The sequence below is a fragment of the Pelobates fuscus genome, chromosome 8 (assembly GCF_036172605.1).
Source record: "Pelobates fuscus isolate aPelFus1 chromosome 8, aPelFus1.pri, whole genome shotgun sequence".
Lineage (NCBI taxonomy): Eukaryota > Metazoa > Chordata > Amphibia > Anura > Pelobatidae > Pelobates > Pelobates fuscus.
In genome coordinates, this window is record NC_086324.1 from 19,454,847 (window position 1) to 19,477,489 (window position 22,643).

General features: G+C 42.0%; 1 protein-coding gene across 1 annotated transcript in view; it reads right to left on the reverse strand.

Annotated features, from left to right (window-relative positions):
* The window catches only part of ZRANB3 (zinc finger RANBP2-type containing 3), a 158,620-nt gene that overhangs the window by 132,706 nt on the left and 3,271 nt on the right, over nucleotides 1-22,643 (reverse strand). Inside the window, exon 2 of the mRNA XM_063429370.1 lies at nucleotides 15,781-15,932. Coding sequence (XP_063285440.1) covers nucleotides 15,781-15,932 — 152 coding nt within the window. The remainder of the gene's footprint in view (nucleotides 1-15,780; nucleotides 15,933-22,643) is intronic.

Consider the following 22,643-nt stretch of genomic DNA (forward strand, 5'->3'; position numbering starts at 1 on the left):
TTGATTTAAAAAAAAAAAAGGGCTTACAAATCCTCTTTTCGTTTTGTAGTTGGTTGTCAGGAACACGTAAAGAATAATGGAGTCCACAATTCAGAGTAAAATATAACCTTTATTTAACAATGTTACAATTATGATAACCCACTTCTCTGCTATACAACATGATAATAAATATAGTGAATCACTAAAACTACTGCAATACTCTACCAATAATACCAAAAGGGGATTACTCGCGCAAGAATCTGACGTTTTACTAATAGCTGTCTATTAAGTACATCAGTATTCTCTCCTTACGGAGAAAATCTTTGCACCTCTCAATGCACAAGTTGAAATTAAAGTTGTACAGTCCAAGACTGTTACCTGGCCTTCTTGAGGACGACCCGGCATAACGGTGTGTATTAGGCAGGTGAAAATCCTCATTTGACGATCACATCTCAACTGATCCAGCCAGCCATCAGAGTGTAGGCTGCACCCAGCAAAGGTGTTGTAGGACTGGTTTTCTTGGATAGAACTGTGGATAGTAACAATTACCTAAACTTGTAGAAACCAATTTTCACTTATTTTTTATTCTTTTGATCTTTTCTTTACACTGCTACTGTCTCTGATTTGTTTGCTATTGTGGAATTCAAACTTTTTAATAATTTTGTCACTAAGGAAATACTTTTTTCTATATATATATATTTTATTTTTTATTCTTTATTTTTGTAGTGCATATGAGAGAACAACATGCATGGGGTACCCCAACAGCAATCCCCACATGCTTTTTCAATCATTTATAACAATCAGGAGCATGTTAGTTCTTGCACAATTTTATAATTAGTATGCAGGTAATCAAGAGTGTTCACGAGTTAGCTACTTTTAAATGCAAAGTAACGGCTGAACATGTGTGAGTCATAGAAAATAGACAAAACATTAATCGTAGTCAGACTATTTAAGTGTTGTTTAAAGTTGTAAAGTTGTAAAGTAATAAGCTAGGCAGGACACGGCTACATTCACTTGTGTCGTGACTAATCGGTTACAGGCTAGGTATGGCGCGCTTGGCGTTGTTTAACTATTAATGTGTGGATTACATGCTGGTGGATTATGGTGTTGACCTCTGGGGTTGTGCCAGCTGTAATGCTCGTAGGAGGCATGTAACATCAAGTAAGATGCAGTGTAGAATAAGACAGTAGGCAACAGCTGTGGGAAAGGACCTATGAACAAGTTGTACGTTATATGTCTAAAATGACTGGACTAGGCTAGTGGCACGACACACATAGTGATACCTATGAAATATCCTGCGCGCTTGAGTAAGTGTATCCCTGTGGTATTGTGTATGCAGTAAGACTTTCAGTCCAGTATGGTGTGGGCCCCAATCCGCGGAAGTCTTCTCCCTGAGCGAGTGGGCAAGTCCCTCTGCGGGCCACACTTCACTCTATGCCTCTTTTGCTAGGTGTCTGGTGCCAGTTGTGGGAGTTCGGGTAGCTATCGGGTCCCTTGGGCTGCAGCCCTGTCGGGGTAAGCCTGCCACCTCTGTGCCTCTGGAGGTTGGTGTGCGCCGTGAGAGGTAGTTGGACATCGCTCTTTAAAGCTTGTTGCTGGGTGCCTCCTTTGTTCCCTTGTCGATGTCGCCGCACTGCAGGATGTGCGTGTGAAGTTGGCTCCGCTGTAAGTGAGCTGTGCTTGGCGGCAAAGTTAATGGTCGCTGGCAGGGGTACTCACTGAGCACCTCCTCCAGCACTTCTGTCATAATCATTGGGGACAAGCCCTCTCTGTTAGGTTGGTGGGAGGTCGGGCTAATGTGCGTCTGCACGGTTACTTGCCGGTTCCTATTACCGCCTAACAGGTCTTCGGTCTCCTGCCGCTGGTGAGTGTCTCACTGCTTCCGACCTTCTGGGCGGCTTGGTGCTCGAGGTGTCCGTGCCTGCACCTGTTTGATCTCGCTTGAGTACGTGGCTTGGTGGCAGGCACTGCCTTAGTGTTCTCCGGGAACATAAGGGCTTCCAGCTTGTCCCATAAAACCTGGAAGGCCCTGTCCAGCTGGTGCCCTATGTCTGGTTGCTCGCTGTGAGTATTGGGGGAGCATGCTGCCTCCACCATTTTAAGTGTAGTGCCACCGCTTGTTGCAGGCCCCTGCATCTCCTCAGCTTTCTCGCCGGGTCGTGCCAGGGTCTCCCGGCGGTAGACCGGGATAACCCCCACCGGTCCAGAGGGGGGGGGGGGGGGGGGGAACGAGGGTCTGGTCTCCGCTTGTCAGCCGTGGATGTCAGCAGGGGAGCGGCCGTCTCCCTCACGCCGACCACGCGTGTAGGCCTCGTAGGAAGGGCAGGTGCTGTATACCAAATTTGTTGCTTGTGTGGCATGGTTGTGTGCCCCTGGTTGTCACCTTCCGGTTGGTAGCCTTTTTGGGCCGATTAGGTCCCGTTTAGGTGGCTTAATTCAGCTTAATTATCGCTGCAGAGCAGGAGCTAACCAGGTCTGCTTCCTCTCCTTTCAGCTGTCCGGCCCCGCCCCCCTTTTTTCTATATTTTTCCTACTAATGTTTAGTTGGTTATGGCTAACATTTGACAAGTTATTTTATATTCTAATCCTCTTGCACATTGCATTTCTTTTATCACTATCGAGTTTCACCCAAGTTGGAGTGGCTGGATACTTTGTTTTTATATTGAACAGTTGCACTATTTCATTCTATTGGTGTACATTATATATGCCACTTGCTTCTTAGTTGAGAAAAAAAAGTAAAAAAATATATTTATTTTATTGTATTTTTTCACTAAGAAGCAATAAAAATTATAAATAAATCATTTTTTCTACTTTAACCACCCAGCAGTACTATATTGTTTTAACAGATTTAGGAATGTAGGTTAATACATGGATATTTGCCATGAATTTTATTAAAATGTACATATTTTTTTCATTATAAATAGTATATATATTTGCACACTAGCACTCAACCAAATCCAAGCTGTATATTCGGATAGAGCAAACTCTGCTGAGAGAAAAAGGAAAAAAAAAAAAAAACACTAAATGGTTTGTGGGCATACCTCAAAGCAAAAAAAACAAACACTGAAAATATATTTTACTGAAGACACCAAAAGAACTGCTAAATCCAAATGTGCACTGGACAATGCTCAAAAAGATTCATAAATAAAAAACAAAAAAAATACAATCTAACCTACCCTACATGTTGCCCATACAATGTGTAAATGTCAGGAGTGCCCTTTTGAGGTTACTAAGTTCATGTTCAAAAATATTCAAAGGAAAGCACTAAGTGATCAGCTACTAAGTCCCTTGGCTGAGGAAAGCCACTTTAAAACAAGGTGGTTAGATTTTGATTTGTTCAAACATTTATGCTCATTTTAACATGCCTTCTCTCTGCCTCCCTGCATCCATACAGTGGAACGAGCAGGCAATGACACCTCTCTGTGTGATGACTCCATGACAGTGCTCGAAAGGCCAATTCCTCAAGGAATTAATTACACACAGGCAAAAAAAAGGAATGGAAGAGGGTGTGCTCGGAACCTCACCGATCTTTTCAGAGATGACAGTGTGGCAGTATATGTGTCTGATTGGATACAGTCAAGCTATCCTGTGTTTTGAGAGCCAGAATGACAGCTAAATACAAACGCCAGCTGTAGAAAAATAAATTGGAAGGAAAACGAGACAATAACACGACTGAAAACTCTAATTTGCGCAGTAAAATGATACACCTTGCAAAACATAAAGGTAACATTGTTTAAAATTATTTTAAAAAAAAAAACCACACTGCAGCTACGGTGCACACTAATTACCAATGTTTTGTTTAAATTCAACATACTTAAAATAAAAAAAAATAATAATATATATATATATATATATATATATATATATATATATATATATATATATATATATATATATATATATACACACAATCATTCATACACACACAGTAGATATGAGGTTTATAATAAATTTCCAAAAAAGGGTAATTGCCCCATGTGACAAGCAATGATTAATGTACTTGCTGTCACACGGAATGCTAATTATTGGAGAGGTGGGGGTAGCCACTTTGGCTAAAGATTCCAGAAATGCTGGCTTCATTATAGCAAATTGTTCCTGTACATTAATCATCCTTTTATACCAACATTGCAGCTGATTTGCAGGCTGCGCTAAGCTTTTGTTGGTGAATTGTTCAGTCTGTACTTTTCTTTTTAAAGTAATTGTGCAGTGGACAATATTGCTTTCCGTTTAAAGTCTACAGGCGGTTCAAACAATCGCTATGAGCTGGGCAAGGAAATTAGCATTGTCATAGCCTATTAGAAAACTCTGCATTGTCTGCAGTCCTACGATGGAGAAATGATGAAAATAAAATGGTGGCTGTATGAAGCTAGCTAGATAGGCAAAAAATATATAAAATTTTCACACTGTTCAAACAGATTTAGATCATGATTACAGTCTACCGACTTCTCGTGAGTAAATGTGCTGAGGTAGGATTTTTCATGGGTTTTATCATCCACAAGGACAAGAATTTGGCGGAGAGCAGACGAATTCACAGTAACAATGTTATACGCTTTCTAAATTTGCAGCAAGAAAAAAAATATTACAAAATGTCATATACACAGATCAGTAATTACTCAACTAATCAACAAGAAAACAGTGTACCTAATTCAAGGGGTTGTTCATCTGCCAGTTAATTGTAAATGGAATCAAGCAGGAATCGTTAACAACATCTATCTGTCTGCTATACTAAACAATGCAGGTTATTCACTTAAGTGAGAATTATCTGGAATTTTACTGTGAATTTCAAATTGTTATGAATTTTATAATATCTGAACCGGAACTGGATAAAATCGATGTTTTAAAAAAATAAAAAAAATGAAAAGAAAAGAAAAGAAAAAAAAACTGGTTCAAATATGATTTATTTTAATAAAACGCTTTTTTTGTGGGGGTAGGGGGGAGGGAGTGTAGGTAAAGATATTTTTCTATTTAGGAAACATTATAGTTCCAAGGTTAATCAGAATGACAGATTAGGTATGTAGCACGAGTCTGTATATACATGCAATATTTAAATATTTGGTAAATGAATTCCACTAACACAAGTTAATTGAACTTGGGTCTGCAGAGATAATATAAACTTTTTCACAGCAAAAGTCTTCTAAAATAAACAGATAAAGTTCTGTTCTTAATACCAGTGTTATTCTGCAAATCTATGTAACATACAATGAAAATCTTTTTTTTTTTCTAATTTAACTTGCTCTCCAAATATGAGTGATTAATCTATTAAACTGGACATAGTTCGCCTTGCAGTAATTTCATCATTATCTATGTATTACTAAGGGTATATAGCAAAATCAGTTCTGATGGGAGTGAGGCTTGACAGTCACATATCTCCTGAGCTCTGCATTGCAGATTGAATTTAATGATATTTTGAGCCTTACACCTTGCTCTGTGGGCCCTCGAGCATATAGAAGCCTTTGATCTGCACCCCACTCCCCCCTGCAGGTTAGAGGTATTCCAGCATCTATTGCTACCAGGCCACATTCACCCTGTGGGAGAGAAAGCTGATCGGTGTACTCAACATTTCAGTATGGTGAAAGGCCTGCTCTTCAATACCACGGCCCAGGTAGACCAGCTTTTTGCTGAATTTTGGCGGAAGCTACATCCTTCCAAGCACCTGAGACAGACCCCCCACGTTACTCCTGTGTCCAATACAGCCGGTAATGAGACCATTTACTACAACTCTTCGAGTGGGAATGGCTAGCTTATACGGAGACTTCCTAGCTCAAGCTGTTTGGACCCGGCCTCCTTGCGACCAGACAAGCCTCACAAGAAGCAGTCCTCAGCGGAACTCTGTGTCAAACAGAGAATCTGTTCATACCGCAAAGGGAACGTGATAGTGTATCTCTGAAAGGTGGTGACACTGCGGGATTGTTTTCTGACCCCCGTGGATGTCCGTTGATCCTGGGTTGGGGACTGGGAGCATATCATATAATTAATCCTTGTAACTTTTAATACTTATCACATAGCAATTTAAACCACTGATAATTTTGCATTTCATTAGCATTTTTATTTTATTTTATACCACAGTGTGTTCTGGCTCCGATATATGACCCAGTGGCCCTCAGCCTTTGTATTAATATTGTTTTATGCAACAACAAGAAACAACAAAATGAGGTATTTCCATAATATTTCCAGTTGATCTGATATGTCAAAGCTCTACTTGCTCTCATGTGGTTTACGGACTATCTTGCGTAACCTCGATAAAAAGATTTGATATAAAAATCAGTTCTGATATAACTGTGAAACTAATCTTTAAAAAAAAAAAAAAAAGGTATAATTTTAAATATGAAATATTCTTCTAGTTGCAAATATTGAAAATTAAAACAATTAGCAAGAGTCAAGTCTTACTGACTAGTGATTTCAAAATCTAATCCACTTGATGCTAACCTTGATGACTGGACAATTTTAGATAGACACAGAATGCAGGGAGCTGATTAGCTCAACTCAAAATTTTAAAAAACTTATGTCAATGTGTTTTTTTTGTTTGTTTTTTGCCAGCCTATGACGGCTGGTTAGGCTGATGTCCACCACTAACAGATGGTTCGTGCATGCTCAGGCCAGCCTGCTGTGGCTCTCAGTAGACCACTGACTGAGCAATTCTCACTGCTACCATAGCAAGAACATTTTGTATAAAATTAGCAAAGGGAACCTCGTTTTAATCCCTTCTACCGATTAAGTACCAAACTTAGTCACTCATTGCAGGCTGTAGTGAATGACTGTACATGAATCAGGCAGTTTGCAGACTTTACAAAGCGGAAAGCTTTATTTATCATGTCTTTTTTCAGAATCTGAATACAGTTTGAACAGAAACCGTGGATTTTGTACGGAAATAGGGCGGATACGAAATTACTAAAACAAACAAAAAGGGAAAAACATCTCATCACCTAATTTCATATTTTTATTATTGTCCCCCTATTATTGGTCTGCAACTTCTTTAACCACTTAAGGGCACATGCCAAAAAAATTTTCAATCAATGCTTTCCTATAAGGGATTGAAAGATATTAGCATGAGTAAAACTCAGTTAAGGACCCAAAAGCGCCTCTAGTGGAAGGTTAATCAAACCGAGGCACTGCCAAGTTTTTTTTTGTTTTTTTTAAATAAAAGGTTTTTTTAGCATATTTTTTTTTCCTTCTTCAATGAAATGAAGTGGTCTGGGTGACTATAGTGTCTTTTTAATGGAACACTCCCCACGCCATAACCAGTGGTGGATTTTGAAATGGTGCTGCCTAGGCATGACAGATCTTGGGCAACCCCTAATTTAAATGTACCCGCCCCTTCCTGCCAAGGCCACACCTCTTCCTGTTAACTTACACACATTTTGACTAAGACACATACTCACGGACCAGCAGACACTCTCAGATACACTGACATACACACATACACTCACTGATTTGACACAATCTGACACACAATCATTTAGACACTCACTGACAGACATGCACAATCACTGGACACACACTCACAGGACACACACACAGTCACATTCATTGACACACACAGTCACATTCATTGACAAACACAGTCACATTCATTGACAAACACACAGTCACATTCATTGACAAACACACAGTCACATTCATTGACAAACACACAGTCACATTCATTGACAAACACACAGTCACATTCATTGACAAACACACAGTCACATTCATTGACAAACACACAGTCACATTCATTGACAAACACACAGTCACATTAATTGACAAACACACAGTCACATTCATTGACAAACACACAGTTACATTCATTGACAAACACACAGTCACATTCATTGACAAACACACAGTTACATTCATTGACAAACACATTTTCCCCAACACTCCCAATTATTATTATTATTTTTATTTATTTATTTTTTTATTTAAATCCCCCCCAGCCTCCCTACTTTTGGGATAGCTGGGTGGATTTTTCACCTGGGGTTCAGTGCGCGCTCTAAGTTTTCAGCGAGGGAGCTGTGATCTTCCTGCTCAGCTCCCTTGCGCGCCGCAGAGTGACGTCATATTCCAGATCCCAGCATCACTGCGGATTGCGCAACGTAGCTGAGCAGAGAGCTCAAGGGAAAGTGCTCCCTCAACACCCGCCCCGGGGGAACCCAAAGGTGGACAGCCGACCAGTTCTTGGGCCCCTATAAAACGAGGCAAACAAGGCATTAGCCCTGGAAATTGCCACCCAGTTTGCCTTGCGATAGATAAATCCCTGACCATAACCACAGTGGGCTATAGTGGTTATGGTGTGAGGAGTGTCTTGGCATCCTCCCACTAAAAGTAGTCAAACCATTTAAGAACAATTTGACTTCTTACCTGGGGTCCACCAGTTGCCGCACCCCGCCTCCACTACAGCTCAGTACGAGCTGGAAGCTCTCTAATCCCACAGGCAGTCCTTCAGTTTGCTCATGAATAGGTACGACAGGGAGTCTGCAGCCCCAAGCACGGCAGATCACTGAGGAGACTGGGCATAGCATAGGCAAAACAGAGGTGTGTGTCATGTAACAAAATAACAGCCACAAAGCTCAGGACACAGTAGTAATGGAACAGCGATCAGGTGGGTATTTCTCAATTTTACATTGCCTACATCAGTTATCATTGAGATACATGATGTATGTAGAGCTGATTTAGCCAAACTTCTACAACTGCTGACAAGTTCACTTCAAGTTTTGGCACAGCCTAGCACACACTGAATTGGAGGAGGAGAAACGAAACCATTGTAACCGTTAATTACTTCTAAAAAAGTATAAAATACATAAAACTTGTATCGATGCCTGGAGTGTCTTGAAGTATTTTTGTTACATTACCTATGTATTCTAAGAACATACAAAGGAAAAAAAAAAAAAAAGTAATTTTACTGTCAGCAATGAGACTATTTATCAGAATTCCTTAAAGCGGCACTGTCATGCCGAACTTACCTTTCCTCAATCTCTTCCTCTTCTCCCCCTCTCTCAGGATCTGTTATTCTTTTCTTCCTGTCTTCTTTAGTTTTCTTTAAAACCATAAGACAAAGTAGGGACTCTTTGTCTTATGGGATTCCTCCGCTTGACCAGCTCTGACCAGCGGAGGAGCAAAGTGTGCTTCATTTCCGCTGGTCAGAGCAATTTTCCCATGATCCCTAGCTTTCCTCCCAGTTCCCACAATACTTCCTGTCAGTATTGCCGAAAGTCCTGTCACTTAGACAGAACGCCGGCAAAACTGCCGAATTGCATCCTAACAGAATGAGCACCGTTTCTCCATTGGTGTTAGGATGCAATTCGGTACTTTGTTCGGATCGGAATTTCATTCAAATGAATGAAACTCCGATCCTATTCATTGCTGTGGCTGCATCTTGCAGCCGCTTAGTAGATAACTCCCTAATTCCCACGGTATCAGGGAGCTATCTACTAAAAGGCTGAAAGACCTAAATTGGTCTTTCAGCCAAATTTACTAACACCAAGTAAAAATGACTTGGTATTAGTAAATAATATGCCCCTACTCGCTATACCGCGAGTAGGGGCATGTCTAGTAAGCAGTGAGCAGCCTGTGGCTGCTCACTGTAGAAAAAAAATAAAAAAAATATTGCCCCCCACCCCTAAATGACGGGTGGGGGCCGTAAAGTAAAATAAGGGAGGGAGACCTATTGTCCCCCCCCCCCGGCCCCCACCCCTGAGCGGTGGGTGGGGGCCATAAAGATAATGAGGGGGGGGACCTACTGTCCTCCCCCCCGGCCCCCACCCCTGGGCGGCGGGTGGGGGCCATAATAGTAGTAGGGGGGGGACCTACTGTCCCCCCCCCCCGGCCCCCACCCCTGGCCGGCGGGTGGGGGCCATAATAGTAATAAAGGGGGGGGGGGACCTACTGTCCTCCCCCCCGGCCCCCACCCCTGGGCGGCGGGTGGGGGCCATAATAGTAATAAGGGGGGGGGGACCTACTGTCCTCCCCCCCGGCCCCCACCCCTGGGCGGCGGATGGGGGCCATAATAGTAGTAGGGGGGGGGGACCTACTGTCCTCCCCCCCGGCCCCCACCCCTGGCCGGCGGGTGGGGGCCATCATAGTAATAAAGGGGGGGGGGGACCTACTGTCCTCCCCCCCGGCCCCCACCCCTGGGCGGCGGGTGGGGGCCATAATAGTAATAAGGGGGGGGGGGGACCTACTGTCCTCCACCCCCCGGCCCCCACCCCTGGGCGGCGGGTGGGGGCCATAACAGTAATAGGGGGGGACCTACTGTCCTCCCCCCCCGGCCCCCACCCCTGGGCGGCGGGTGGGGGCCATAATAGTAATAAGGGGGGGGGACCTACTGTCCTCCAGCCCCCGGCCCCCACCCCTGGGCGGCGGGTGGGGGCCCTAATGGAAAAAAGGGGGGGGGGACCTACTGTCCTCCCCCCCGGCCCCCACCCCTGGGCGGCGGGTGGGGGCCATAATAGTAATAAGGGGGGGGGGATCTACTGTCCTCCCCCCCCCGGCCCCCACCCCTGGGCGGCGGGTGGGGGCCATAACGATAATGGGGGGGGGACCTACTGTCCTCCCCCCCGCCCCCACCCCTGGGCGGCGGGTGGGGGCACTAAGTAAATTCCCCCCCCCCCCCCCATCAAGGTGACTAGGGGTGCCCAAGCCCCTAGTCACCCACCCCCCACCCAAATAAAAAATGCCCCTACCTACCCCCCTCACCCTAAAAAATAGTGAGGGGGGAATAAAATTGCTAACCTGTAAAGTAAAATTAAACTTACCATTCGACGTCTTCTTTTTTCTAAAATCTTCATTTTTCAGCCCCAAAAAAGGCCAAATAAAAAACCATCATAGCCGTCGAACTAAAAATAAAATAAAAAACCCGAGCGCAAAAAAAAAAACCCGACGAAAAGAAAAAACCCGAGCGCACAAAAAAATAATCCATCTTCACCCATGGAGGGCTCCGCGCAGACTGAGCTCCGCAGGGCGGGGCAAGGCTTATAAAGCCTTGCCCCGCCCTGCAATTAGCCTAAGAACACTCTGATTGGTGGGTTTAAGCCAATCAGAGTGCTCTTTGTCATTTTACAAGCGTGGGAAAGTTCTTTGGAATTTTCCCACGCTTGTAAAATGACACAGAGCACTGTGATTGGATGGCTTGAAAGCCATCCAATCACAGTGCTCTGTGTCATTTTACAAGCGTGGGAAAGTTCTTTGGAACTTTCCCACGCTTGTAAAATGACACAGAGCACTGTGATTGGATGGATTTAAAGCCATCCAATCACAGTGCTCTGTGTCATTTTACAAGCGTGGGAAAATTCCAAAGAACTTTCCCACGCTTGTAAAATGACACAGAGCACTGTGATTGGATGGCTTGAAATCCATCCAATCACAGTGCTCTGTGTCATTTTACAAGCGTGGGAAAATTCCAAAGAACTTTCCCACGCTTGTAAAATGACACAGAGCACTGTGATTGGATGGATTTAAAGCCATCCAATCACAGTGCTCTGTGTCATTTTACAAGCGTGGGAAAATTCCAAAGAACTTTCCCACGCTTGTAAAATGACACAGAGCACTGTGATTGGATGGCTTGAAATCCATCCAATCACAGTGCTCTGTGTCATTTTACAAGCGTGGGAAAATTCCAAAGAACTTTCCCACGCTTGTAAAATGACACAGAGCACTGTGATTGGATGGATTTCAAGCCATCCAATCACAGTGCTCTGTGACACTTTACAAGCGTGGGAAAATTCCAAAGAACTTTCCCACGCTTGTAAAATGACAAAGAGCACTCTGATTGGCTTAAACCCACCAATCAGAGTGTTCTTAGGCTAATTGCAGGGCGGGGCAAGGCTTTATAAGCCTTGCCCCGCCCTGCGGAGCTCAGTCTGCGCGGAGCCCTCCATGGGTGAAGATGGATTATTTTTGTGTGCGCTCGGGTTTTTTCTTTTTCGTCGGGTTTTTTTTTGCGCACGGGTTTTTTATTTTATTTTTAGTTCGACGGCTATGATGGTTTTTTATTTGGCCTTTTTTGGGGCTGAAAAATGAAGATTTTAGAAAAAAGAAGACGTCGAATGGTAAGTTTAATTTTACTTTACAGGTTAGCAATTTTATTCCCCCCTCACTATTTTTTAGGGTGAGGGGGGTAGGAAGGGGCATTTTTTATTTGGGTGGGGGGTGGGTGACTAGGGGCTTGGGCACCCCTAGTCACCTTGATGGGGGGGGGGGGGGATTTACTTAGTGCCCCCACCCGCCGCCCAGGGGTGGGGGCGGGGGGAGGACAGTAGGTCCCCCCCCATTATCGTTATGGCCCCCACCCGCCGCCCAGGGGTGGGGGCCGGGGGGGGGGAAGGACAGTAGACCCCCCCCCCCCCCCTTATTACTATTATGGCCCCCACCCGCCGCCCAGGGGTGGGGGCCGGGGGGAGGACAGTAGGTCCCCCCCCCCTTTTTTCCATTAGGGCCCCCACCCGCCGCCCAGGGGTGGGGGCCGGGGGCTGGAGGACAGTAGGTCCCCCCCCTTATTACTATTATGGCCCCCACCCGCCGCCCAGGGGTGGGGGCCGGGGGCTGGAGGACAGTAGGTCCCCCCCCCTTATTACTATTATGGCCCCCACCCGCCGCCCAGGGGTGGGGGCCGGGGGGTGGAGGACAGTAGGTCCCCCCCCCCCCCTATTACTATTATGGCCCCCACCCGCCGCCCAGGGGTGGGGGCCGGGGGGTGGAGGACAGTAGGTCCCCCCCCCTTATTACTATTATGGCCCCCACCCGCCGCCCAGGGGTGGGGGCCTGAGGGGAGGACAGTAGGTCCCCCCTCATTCCCATTATGGCCCCCACCCGCCGTCCAGGCTTGGGGGCCGGCGGGGGAGGACAGTAGGCCCCCCGTCCCCCCCTTATTACCCTTTTTTTTTTTTTTTTTACAGTGAGCAGCCACAGGCTGCTCACTGTTTAGTGGACATGCCCCTACTCGCGATATAGCGAGTAGGGGCATTGGGGAGATTTTAATCTCCCTTGTGCTATTATGGGGGTCATATTGACCCCCATAGAGTGAGGGGGGGACCTGGGGGGCTTATGAAGTGGTGGGGAGCTCTGCTCCCTGCCGCTTCTATAGTTACATATTACAAGGAGGGAGCTGCACGCCGGTAGCTCCCTCCTTGTAATAAACTGAACGAACAAACTAACACGGATACACAGTGTTAGTTTGTTCGTCTGATTTTTTCTATTCATTCATTCGTCTGTCTGATGAATGAATGAATAGGTGAAATTCCCGTTCGCATGTCCAGGTGTTTCACTGGGCATGTGCGGGAATCTCACAGTCTGTGTAGTGTGGGTAGATGACGTGTCCCATAGGGACTTCACCTACCCACACAAAGATGGCGGCGCCCTGAATAAAGATCGGGCAGAAAATAAAGAATAAAAAATAGGTAATGTGGGGGGCATAGGGGCATTTGGGGGTGACTAGGGGGTCGATTGGATGTAGTTGAGGCGGGAGGGGGGTTAAAAAAAAAACGGAATTCGGCATGACAGTGCCGCTTTAAGCCATCAAGAAGAAACAATACAGAAATTGTTTATTCATTCCCTCTTTGTGAGTATTAATCATAAAAAGAAAATTTAACGAGAAAGTATATCCGTAATTAATAATCAAAAAGTCGTGGAGATGAATTCTTCAGAAAAAAAACCAAAAAAAAAACAGTACATGTATTTGCATAACAAAGCCTAGAAATGGAAAGAGGGCAGGTGGAAACAGAAACCTAGTCACGAAAATAGATACTGAAGAAAAGATAAATACTAAAAATGAGACATGCACAAATTTACATTTTCAGAGAGGAGCTTTAGGTAAACAAATTTAAAAGCAGAAAAAAAAACACACCGAAACAAGCTGATTACAGAAATGGAATATACTGTAATTGTACGACAATAAAGCTCCAGTGTTTCAACAAAATAAAAGAAAAGGAGGTTGATACAGGAATGCTGGTAAATTAAATGAAACTAAATACAATAAACAAGCATTGACAGAAAGGAACTGGATTTTCTTTGCACATTACACAGTGTGTTTTATGCAAAACACTTAAAAGTTTTACTCTCAGAGAGGAATTAGTGAAATCAAAGATGTAAGTATCAGATACCGCAACGCACCAACAAAAACAGTCACAGCTGCTGCGGTTCCAGTACTTAAACAGGAACCATCATGAAAAATTAACAGGTGACATGGTGTACGATATATTAATATATGCCGCTTTACAACGTAGTGATGGTCGTGGCCCTTCAGCTTAAAGATATTTGGATTTTAATCTAGCCCTTCTTGATAGTATCACTGTCAGAGAGCAAGGGTCAGAGGACCTCCTCTGAGCAGTGAGTTATAGGCTGCTGCCAGTCACCTAAAACAGTTGGACGTGTTGCTATATGCATGGAATAGAGCATCTCACATTAAATGGAGGATAATTAAAGGGAAACGGTCTCAGGATTTCTAATATTATATGTATTTAATAAAGAATTATATGGGAGTTGTGAAAACTGCAACTGGGTCCCTCCCGTCTTGGCTCCCTGTGAATCATTATCCTGTGCACCTGGCAGTCAGCCCCCACTCGCGCAGTGTTTTTTTTTTTTTTTTTTTTTTAACAGTGAGCAGCCAGAGGCTGCTCACTGTTTACTAGACATGCCCCTACTCGCGATATAGCGAGTAGGGGCAGAATTTACTAACACTAAGTAATCTTTACTTAGTATTAGTAAATTTGGATGAAAGACCAATTTAGGTCTTTCAGCCTTTTGGTAGATCGCTCCCTGATACCGTGGGAATAAGGAAGTTATCTACTAAGCGGCTGGAAGATGCAGCCGCGGCACAAATAGGATCGGATACGAACAAAGTCCCGAATTGCGTCCTAACATGAATGAACAAACTGTTCTCATTATGTAAGGACGAAATTGGGTAGTTTCGCCAGCATTCTGTCTAAGTAACAGGACGCTCGGGAATACTGACAGGAAGCATCGCGGGATCACGGATCAAAGGTTAGAATTGTGGGAAAATTGCTTTGATCACCAGAAACGAAGCACATTTTGCTCCTCCGCTGGTCAAGCGTAGGAAACCTCCATAAGACAAGTTCTTATGTTTTAAAGAAAACGAGAGCAGACAGGAAGAAATGAAGAACAGATGCTGACAGAGGGAGAGAAGAGGAATCGATTAAAGAAAGATAAGTTCGGCATGACAGTGCCGCTTTAATATCTCAACAAAGGAATTTGGCCATTATAATTTGCAGAATCATATCATACAGTTTCCCTTTTAAAAGGACACTGCAATTTTGGAATATTATTTTAAAATAATTATATAGAAAAGGCGCTAAAATATGCTAAACAATTAAAATAATAAAGTAAATACTCTCTATTGCACTTGCTGCAAACCCCTATATTTTAGAGCATCTGTGGTAGGTTTTTGGTAGGTAACCAAGAAGGCGCTCAGCAACTGAGGAGACTTTTATTTTGTTCGACTGAGATCACTTTATCTTATGAACCCCTGCTCAGCAAGGGTTAGTAACAGACATCAAACTCTGGACCCCCAGATGTTGCTGAACTGCAACTCCTATGATTCCTGGCCATTCATTAAATTCAAAATAAGTGGTGCGATCCATCAACATCTTGGGGACCTTAACTTGAAATCCCTATTATAAAGGACACATAGTTTGACACTTGGTAGCCATTTAGTATCAGGTAGGTAAAATAAAATTGAAATGTAAACTAATTACAGCTACGATCTAGGACACTGGTTCTCCCAATCTCACATGCACTGTGTTTTGGGTTTTTTCCACATACTTTATTGTACATGTGTGGTGACAGAAACATATATAAGCTTTACATTACCTTCCTTCTCTCTGCAGTGCAAACCTGACGCCTTCTCTCTGGAAGGGAAGCAGCCTCAATCTAAGCCTGTCAGGTAGACATGATAATTGATTATCAATATCCGACACTGAAGAGCTGCTTTTTGGCCGTTTGTCCATTTTTGGCATGATTTCCTAATGTAAGAAAAAAACAAATCAGGATATTATTCACAAAAGCTTTTTTTTTTTTGCAAAGGACAGTGCAATAAAATTAACAAAAAACCTTTTGTGTTTATAAACGACATTAATAATGGATGCTACTATTTCTGTGGCATATATAATTAAGCAATGTATCTAATAAAATGAATGCAAATATTTCTGCATTCACACTTTCTTCATTCCTTTAATTTCATATACCCCAACCAAAAGTGATCTTACAGCATCTATATCTTACTCAACAGAGGTAAGAGGGACTGTGATGCCTATTGTCACTGAAAATGTATGAGAATTTATTTTAAACAATTTATTTAAAAAAAAAAAAAAAAAAAAAAAACACATTAAGTTAGTCCCTTTTCTTTAACCACTTAAGAACACATGACGGAAATATTCTGTCATGATTCCCTTTTATTTCTGAAGTTGTGATAAATACAAAGTAAAGGCAGCGTTGTTTTTAAAACGGAAAACAAAATGGTACAAACCTTCTCTTAAAGTGACAGCACCCTTTAAAGTATTATTGCATCACCAATAGTGTGCTGCACAGGTTCTTTGTTCCAACTCAGTAATGTTAGTAACCTAGTTAAACGTCAATTAACCCCATAAAAAATCTCCATACTGAGCGTCCAACATCGCTACTCCAGCCGATTTTGGGCTACATGCCCCAACATATGCTGCCCATCAAAAATTAATTAAAAAAAAGTGATTGGAAATACCGCCTAAACCAATACCAGCCGCACTTCAGCTGATATTGGCTTTTAAATATCGCTATTTGTGGCTTTAGAATCCTAGGTGAACACACTATAGAAGTACGTGCAAGGGCAGGTAAAACATAAGGTGGGCTTATACCTGTCCGTTCTAAACAGCTGTGTGCAGAGATACAGAAGACCTGCAATAAAGTATCAAAGTATGCAGTCTGTTATGTTGTGTAGAGTAGTACTTTAATTTTGGCGCTTCTAGCATTTGTCGATGCACAAGAAGGACACTAAGAGCTTTCCCTGAAGCTGGGACAAAGACCATACATAAAACTTGTTATGATTATGTTCGAACCCTCCCTTACTGATGAAGGTTGCGGTTGGTTATTAGAGTTTGCAAACACACTTCAGCACATGCCGGAGTTCTTACAAGAAAGACAACAAAAACAGACATGACTGATAAACTCATCATTCTATCTGCCTTAAGCTCCATTCAAACTTCTATTTGCTCAGTGCCTGCTCAAACACAACAACAAGATCAGACTCTTCTTAGCACCAGAAAACGAAACAGACAGCGCCGGCCGTGAAGGTGGAAATATTACACAATATGAAGCAAAAATCTTTCAAAAGAAAACAATAAGGAAGAGTTTACAATTTTGATAACAGTAGGAAAAAACATGTAGGATAATGTAAAAAGACATGCTATGGAAGAGAGCCTCTTTGGAGTTATTTTAAGCTCATCTTTCACAAGATTCTCGAATATTTGACTTGAATGTTGTGTGAACACTTTTCCTGGATATCACATTGAGGTACATTATCAAAGTAGAAAAAAAAAATTGTGTGAGAAACAAAGAATGTACCAAGCCTGGAAAAAAACATGCATGTGTTTTTAAAGATAAAGGGACACTATAGTCACCTGAACAACTTTAGCTTAATGAAGCAGTTTTGGTGTATAGAACATGCCCCTGCAGCCTCACTGCTCAATCCTCTGCCATTTAGGAGTTAAATCCCTTTGTTTATGAACCTGCATGTGACTTGCACAGCCTTCCATAAACACTTCCTGTAAAGAGAGCCCTATTTAGGCTTTCTTTATTGCAAGTTCTGTTTAATTAAGATTTTCTTATCCCCTGCTATGTTAATAGCTTGCTAGACCCTGCAAGAGCCTCCTGTATGTGATTAAAGTTCAATTTAGAGATTGAGATACAATTATTTAACCCCTTCCCGCCGTTACGACGTGCTATGCCGTCACGCATTTAGTGGGCTTTAAAGCCGTTGTGACGGCATAGCACGCCGTAACGGCTTTAAGCCCTGGAGCGCCCGGGATACTTACCTTCCCGGCGCTCCGCTTCGGGAGGACTGCCTCACAGCCCAGGCAGCTCAAAGAGCGATCACATGGCCCCCTATAGCTGGCTGTGGATCTGCCAGCAGGGGGACTGTCTAAAATATCAGACAGTCCCCCTGCTGGTGGGAAGTATAAAAAAAATTAATTAGACATGTTATAAAATAAAATAAATATTTTTATATATATATATATATATATATATATATATATATATATATATATATATATATACTAATATAAGTACATATATTACATATATTATAAGTACATATATTTTTATATATAATACTAATATAAGTACATATATTAGTATTAAAATACACTTAGAATGACGTTACATATTATATATATATATATATATATATATATATATATATATATATATAAAAATATAAATATGTGCATTTTTGTGCAGTAAATGCAAACAGTATTATGACATTCACAGCTAAACTGTCAGACGGAAATAAAAATTTTAAAAAAATCTTATTTTCTCACATTTTTTTTTATTTTATTCATAATGAATTATGTTCCATATATGAATAGTTAATGATAAATTAAAGCCCTGTTTCTCCTGAACAAAATGATATATAATAAGTGTGGGTGCATATAATATGAAAGAGGGGAACTACGGGTGAACAGACATATAGCGCAAATTCCAGTTTTTGTTTACGTTTTGTTTTGATCAGAACGTGCACTATTGACTCCGTCCTGAAGGGGTTAAGGTAAATTACATCTGTTTGAAAGTGAAACCAGTTTTTAATTTTCATGCAGGCTCTGTCAATCATAGCCAGGGGAGGTGTGGCTAGGGCTGCATAAACAGAAACAAAGTGATTTAACTCCTAAATGACAGTGAATTGAGCAGTGAAATTGCAGGGGAATGATCTATACACTAAAACTGCTTTATTTAGCTAAAGTAATTTAGGTGACTATAGTGTTCCTTTAAATGCAACTGCCTCCACTTACTACAAGGGAGACATTTCACTCGTTCCTACAAGCTGATTGACTGTCACACCTTTGTCAATGTAAAGCAGGATGAATCTACCAAAACATATAAACAGAAACGGTCAAACGCATTACTTATAAGTAATAACAAGAGATCTGCTGCCACGCTCCAGAATGCAAATACATGTAGGATACCATGTACCACACAACATTCTTGGCAACAGAGGGACTCAACATTGGCTAACTAGCAAAAAGAATGTCATTGTAAGAGGGGATCATGGGATAATTTGCACATCATGCCACAATTGTCTTTTAATAAGACAGTCGGGAAATCAGGAAGTTGCGTTATTAATAGTAAAATTAAAAACTGTAAGTACCATAGCAACTACAGCTCAATGTTGCTATTAATGAAATCACCCAACTTTTAAGAGATATGCCTGTAGATGGGCTGGAATGTAGTTTAAATGGCAATGGTCTTCATAAAAAAAATAATTTGTCATAAACAGCTGTCGCCCAAGAGTGTAACACCCTACTAATTTTTTTGGGGGAGGGGGAGAGGGGCAGAGAGAGAGAGGGGGGATTTCAAATTTGATAGACCGTTTTGGGCACCATAACATACAAAATTAAGTTGTTGGTGGTGAACTTGCCCGATACTGCCCGTGTATAAATCTAGTATTTTCAAAAAGCGGAAGGACGGGGTGGCAGATTGATCCGGAGCACCATCGTCTGTGCTTAAAGGACCACTTCAGCTTAATGAAGTGGCCTGGGTGCCAGGTCCAGCTAGGTTTAACCCTTACCTATGGGTAAATCCAGCCTCTAGTGGCTGTCTCATTGACAGCCACTAGAGGCGCTTCTCACTGTGATTTTCACAGTGAGAAGATGCCAGCGTCCATAGGAAAGCATTGAGAATGCTTTCCTATGAGACTGGCTGAATGCGTGCGGCTCTTGCGGCGCATGCGCATTCAGCCGATGACTGAAGAAGAGGGAGGAGAGTCCCAGCGCCGAGGGAGCCCAGCGCTGGAAAAAAGGTAAGGGATTAACCCCTTCCTCCACCTTCAGCACCACGGGAGTGGGACCCTGAGGGTGGGGGCACCCTCAGGGCACTATAGTGGTCCTTTAAACTCGTTCATGAACGGTTTAACCCCTAAGGGTGAGCCAGCACCAGGGACTTTCTGGCACCATAACAACTTAATTTTGCTTAAGTTGCTATGGTGTCCAAACTGGTCCTTTAGGGCCAAATTTGCTGAACTGGAAAACATTTCTAAACCAGCTCTGCTTACAGTTCAGCTACTTTGGCCTGAAATTTTAAATTCACTTGGATTTCCTGACAATCCTCACTATTGTGAATAACTTTGATAACCTTCAGTAAAAATGGTTAAAAAGTACAATCTCAATAATGTGTGTTCTCTTTAAATTGTGACCAGGAGAAGTCAATTCATGCAGGTTTTACAAGCTGCTGTGACACCATGACTTGTATAGATGCAGCCTCTGTAAAACATACAGTACGTGCCTTGTTCTACATAAATAATTTAAATCGCACATTGTGAAAAGGTTGTGTAAAGCCAGACCTTTCCGTTCTGGGAAGGCTGATATTTCAAAGAAGCTGTTTATTCAAATGTGAGAATATAGATTCTTCCACTTCACAATTTAAAACTAAATATAGATTCCTAAATATTACAGGTAAAAGCCATGGTATTGTACAATTTTGCCCACACAAATATAATTATTCAGAAAGATTACATATGGTCTACAATAGGGGGTGGTCAATAAAATAGAATTCCAGCTATTATAAAACTACAATTCCCATGACGCTTTGCCAACCTAACTGGGGATCAATCATTTTTTAACCTCTGGTCTACTTTTTATTTTTTTTATCATCTCATAAATGAATTCAAAAATAGTCTTAACAAAAGATAGCATTTGCACTGCTTTTTATTCAAAACACTATGAGTGAATATATTTCCGCATGAGAAAAAATAAATTGGCCTCTTGAGGAATTGTTTTAGAAAGATTAATCCGTCTTTTTTCTGGATTCTTTTCCCCAAACGAAATTCATTGAGGAATTGAAAGATGAATTTTATCATGGACGTTGTAATCACCTACTGCTCATTATCATAGGTAGAAAGACATATTTAATAACTCCCTGTACAATTATGTGTATATATGGATTATCCCCTCCTACACGGAGATCTAAAAATACTTCATTAGACCTCACTACTGAACTGAGTGAACGAAGCCCATTTGTCTGATGCTAAGAGATAATAGCAACTTTTAAATGACATTTAGGTTAGTGATTACATTAACCTTCCTGCGTCTGCAAGAACCAGCTGGAATAGAAACTACGACGCGCTCTACAGTATGGGAAAGAGAGTATAGTAGATAGGTACCATGAATACGTCTGCTGTTATTTCAATTCCAGAGATTGAAAGAACCCACCTGAACGGACACAGTAGTGGACACAGCTCCCCTTCCCTTAAATCTAGAACAGACTGGCATTATCTCAGATCTAATAGTGACAATTTTACGTTAAAAAAAAAAAATATATATATATATATATATATATATATATTAAATGGTGTCTAGGTATCAAGGGACCTTTCTCCATCCAGTAGTAAATAATTGACTAGTTTCAAGAGACAATCTAAGCACCATAATAGGCCACAAAGGCACCTAGCCACTTCATCTCAATGAAGTGATCTAGGTGCCAGGCCCCACTGGTTTTAAGCCTGCATGTGAAAACATAGTCATTCTGCAGTAACGGAAATGTTTGCATTAAAGGGTTTAAATGCCTTTAGAGGCTGTCACTTCTAAAATAGGCGATGGAAACTGCTATTTCAATCAGATATTCCCATTGACAGACCACCTGGTTGGAGTTTTGCAGTTCATACGCACTAGCCACCTAATGCTTTGAGCATTGGATTGGTTGAGATCATGCAGCTTTATGATCTTAGCCAAAGCGGCAAAGCTAGGCAGGAATAGAAAGTATAAAACACATTTTTATTTCTAACGCAATATTGTAAGTACTAGACTTAATTTTAGTGGATACATCTGTCCCTAGAAATTTACTCTTAAATTATCACCATTTAAATCTTCATCTCTGAAAACTGTGCACAACCAGCTCCCAAGTAATTATTTTTGGAGAATTGTAGCTTCCTCAATGAGCCCACGAAAGCCGGTCAAGCAGAATTCTAAATAATTTAGCCCACACCTGAATAAATCTAAGTTATGTTTGGGTGGTGATTTAACTTATTGTGATTCATAGGAATCTATTAATTAAACTAATTTTTGCACAATTCAAATGTCAAGTCAGTATCTATTTGCAGTTCCAGTGTACTGAGCCCGGCAGAGAAGTATGCTGACTGTGTACTTACTGTATAAGACAAAGCTCCGACAACAGGAGACAGACTTTGACAGTGTCAGTGCCCTTTAAATTCTGATCGGTTCCATGTAAACCTTTTCAAAACCAAAAATTTACATAACACAAGTGACAGGCAGGGCCCTTCATTAAAAACTGGTTTATAACTGTTAAAAAAAAAAAGTGGCATTCTTGGCAAGCATTAGACAACACCCGCAAAAAAATAGATTTAACCTGGTTGGCACAACACCACACAATCCCAATGACTGTCATCTCACTTGACAGAGAGAAGGCGTTTGATCGCCTTCTTTGGCAGTTTCTCTACCACACTCTTGCATAGTACAGGTTTCCAACAGAAT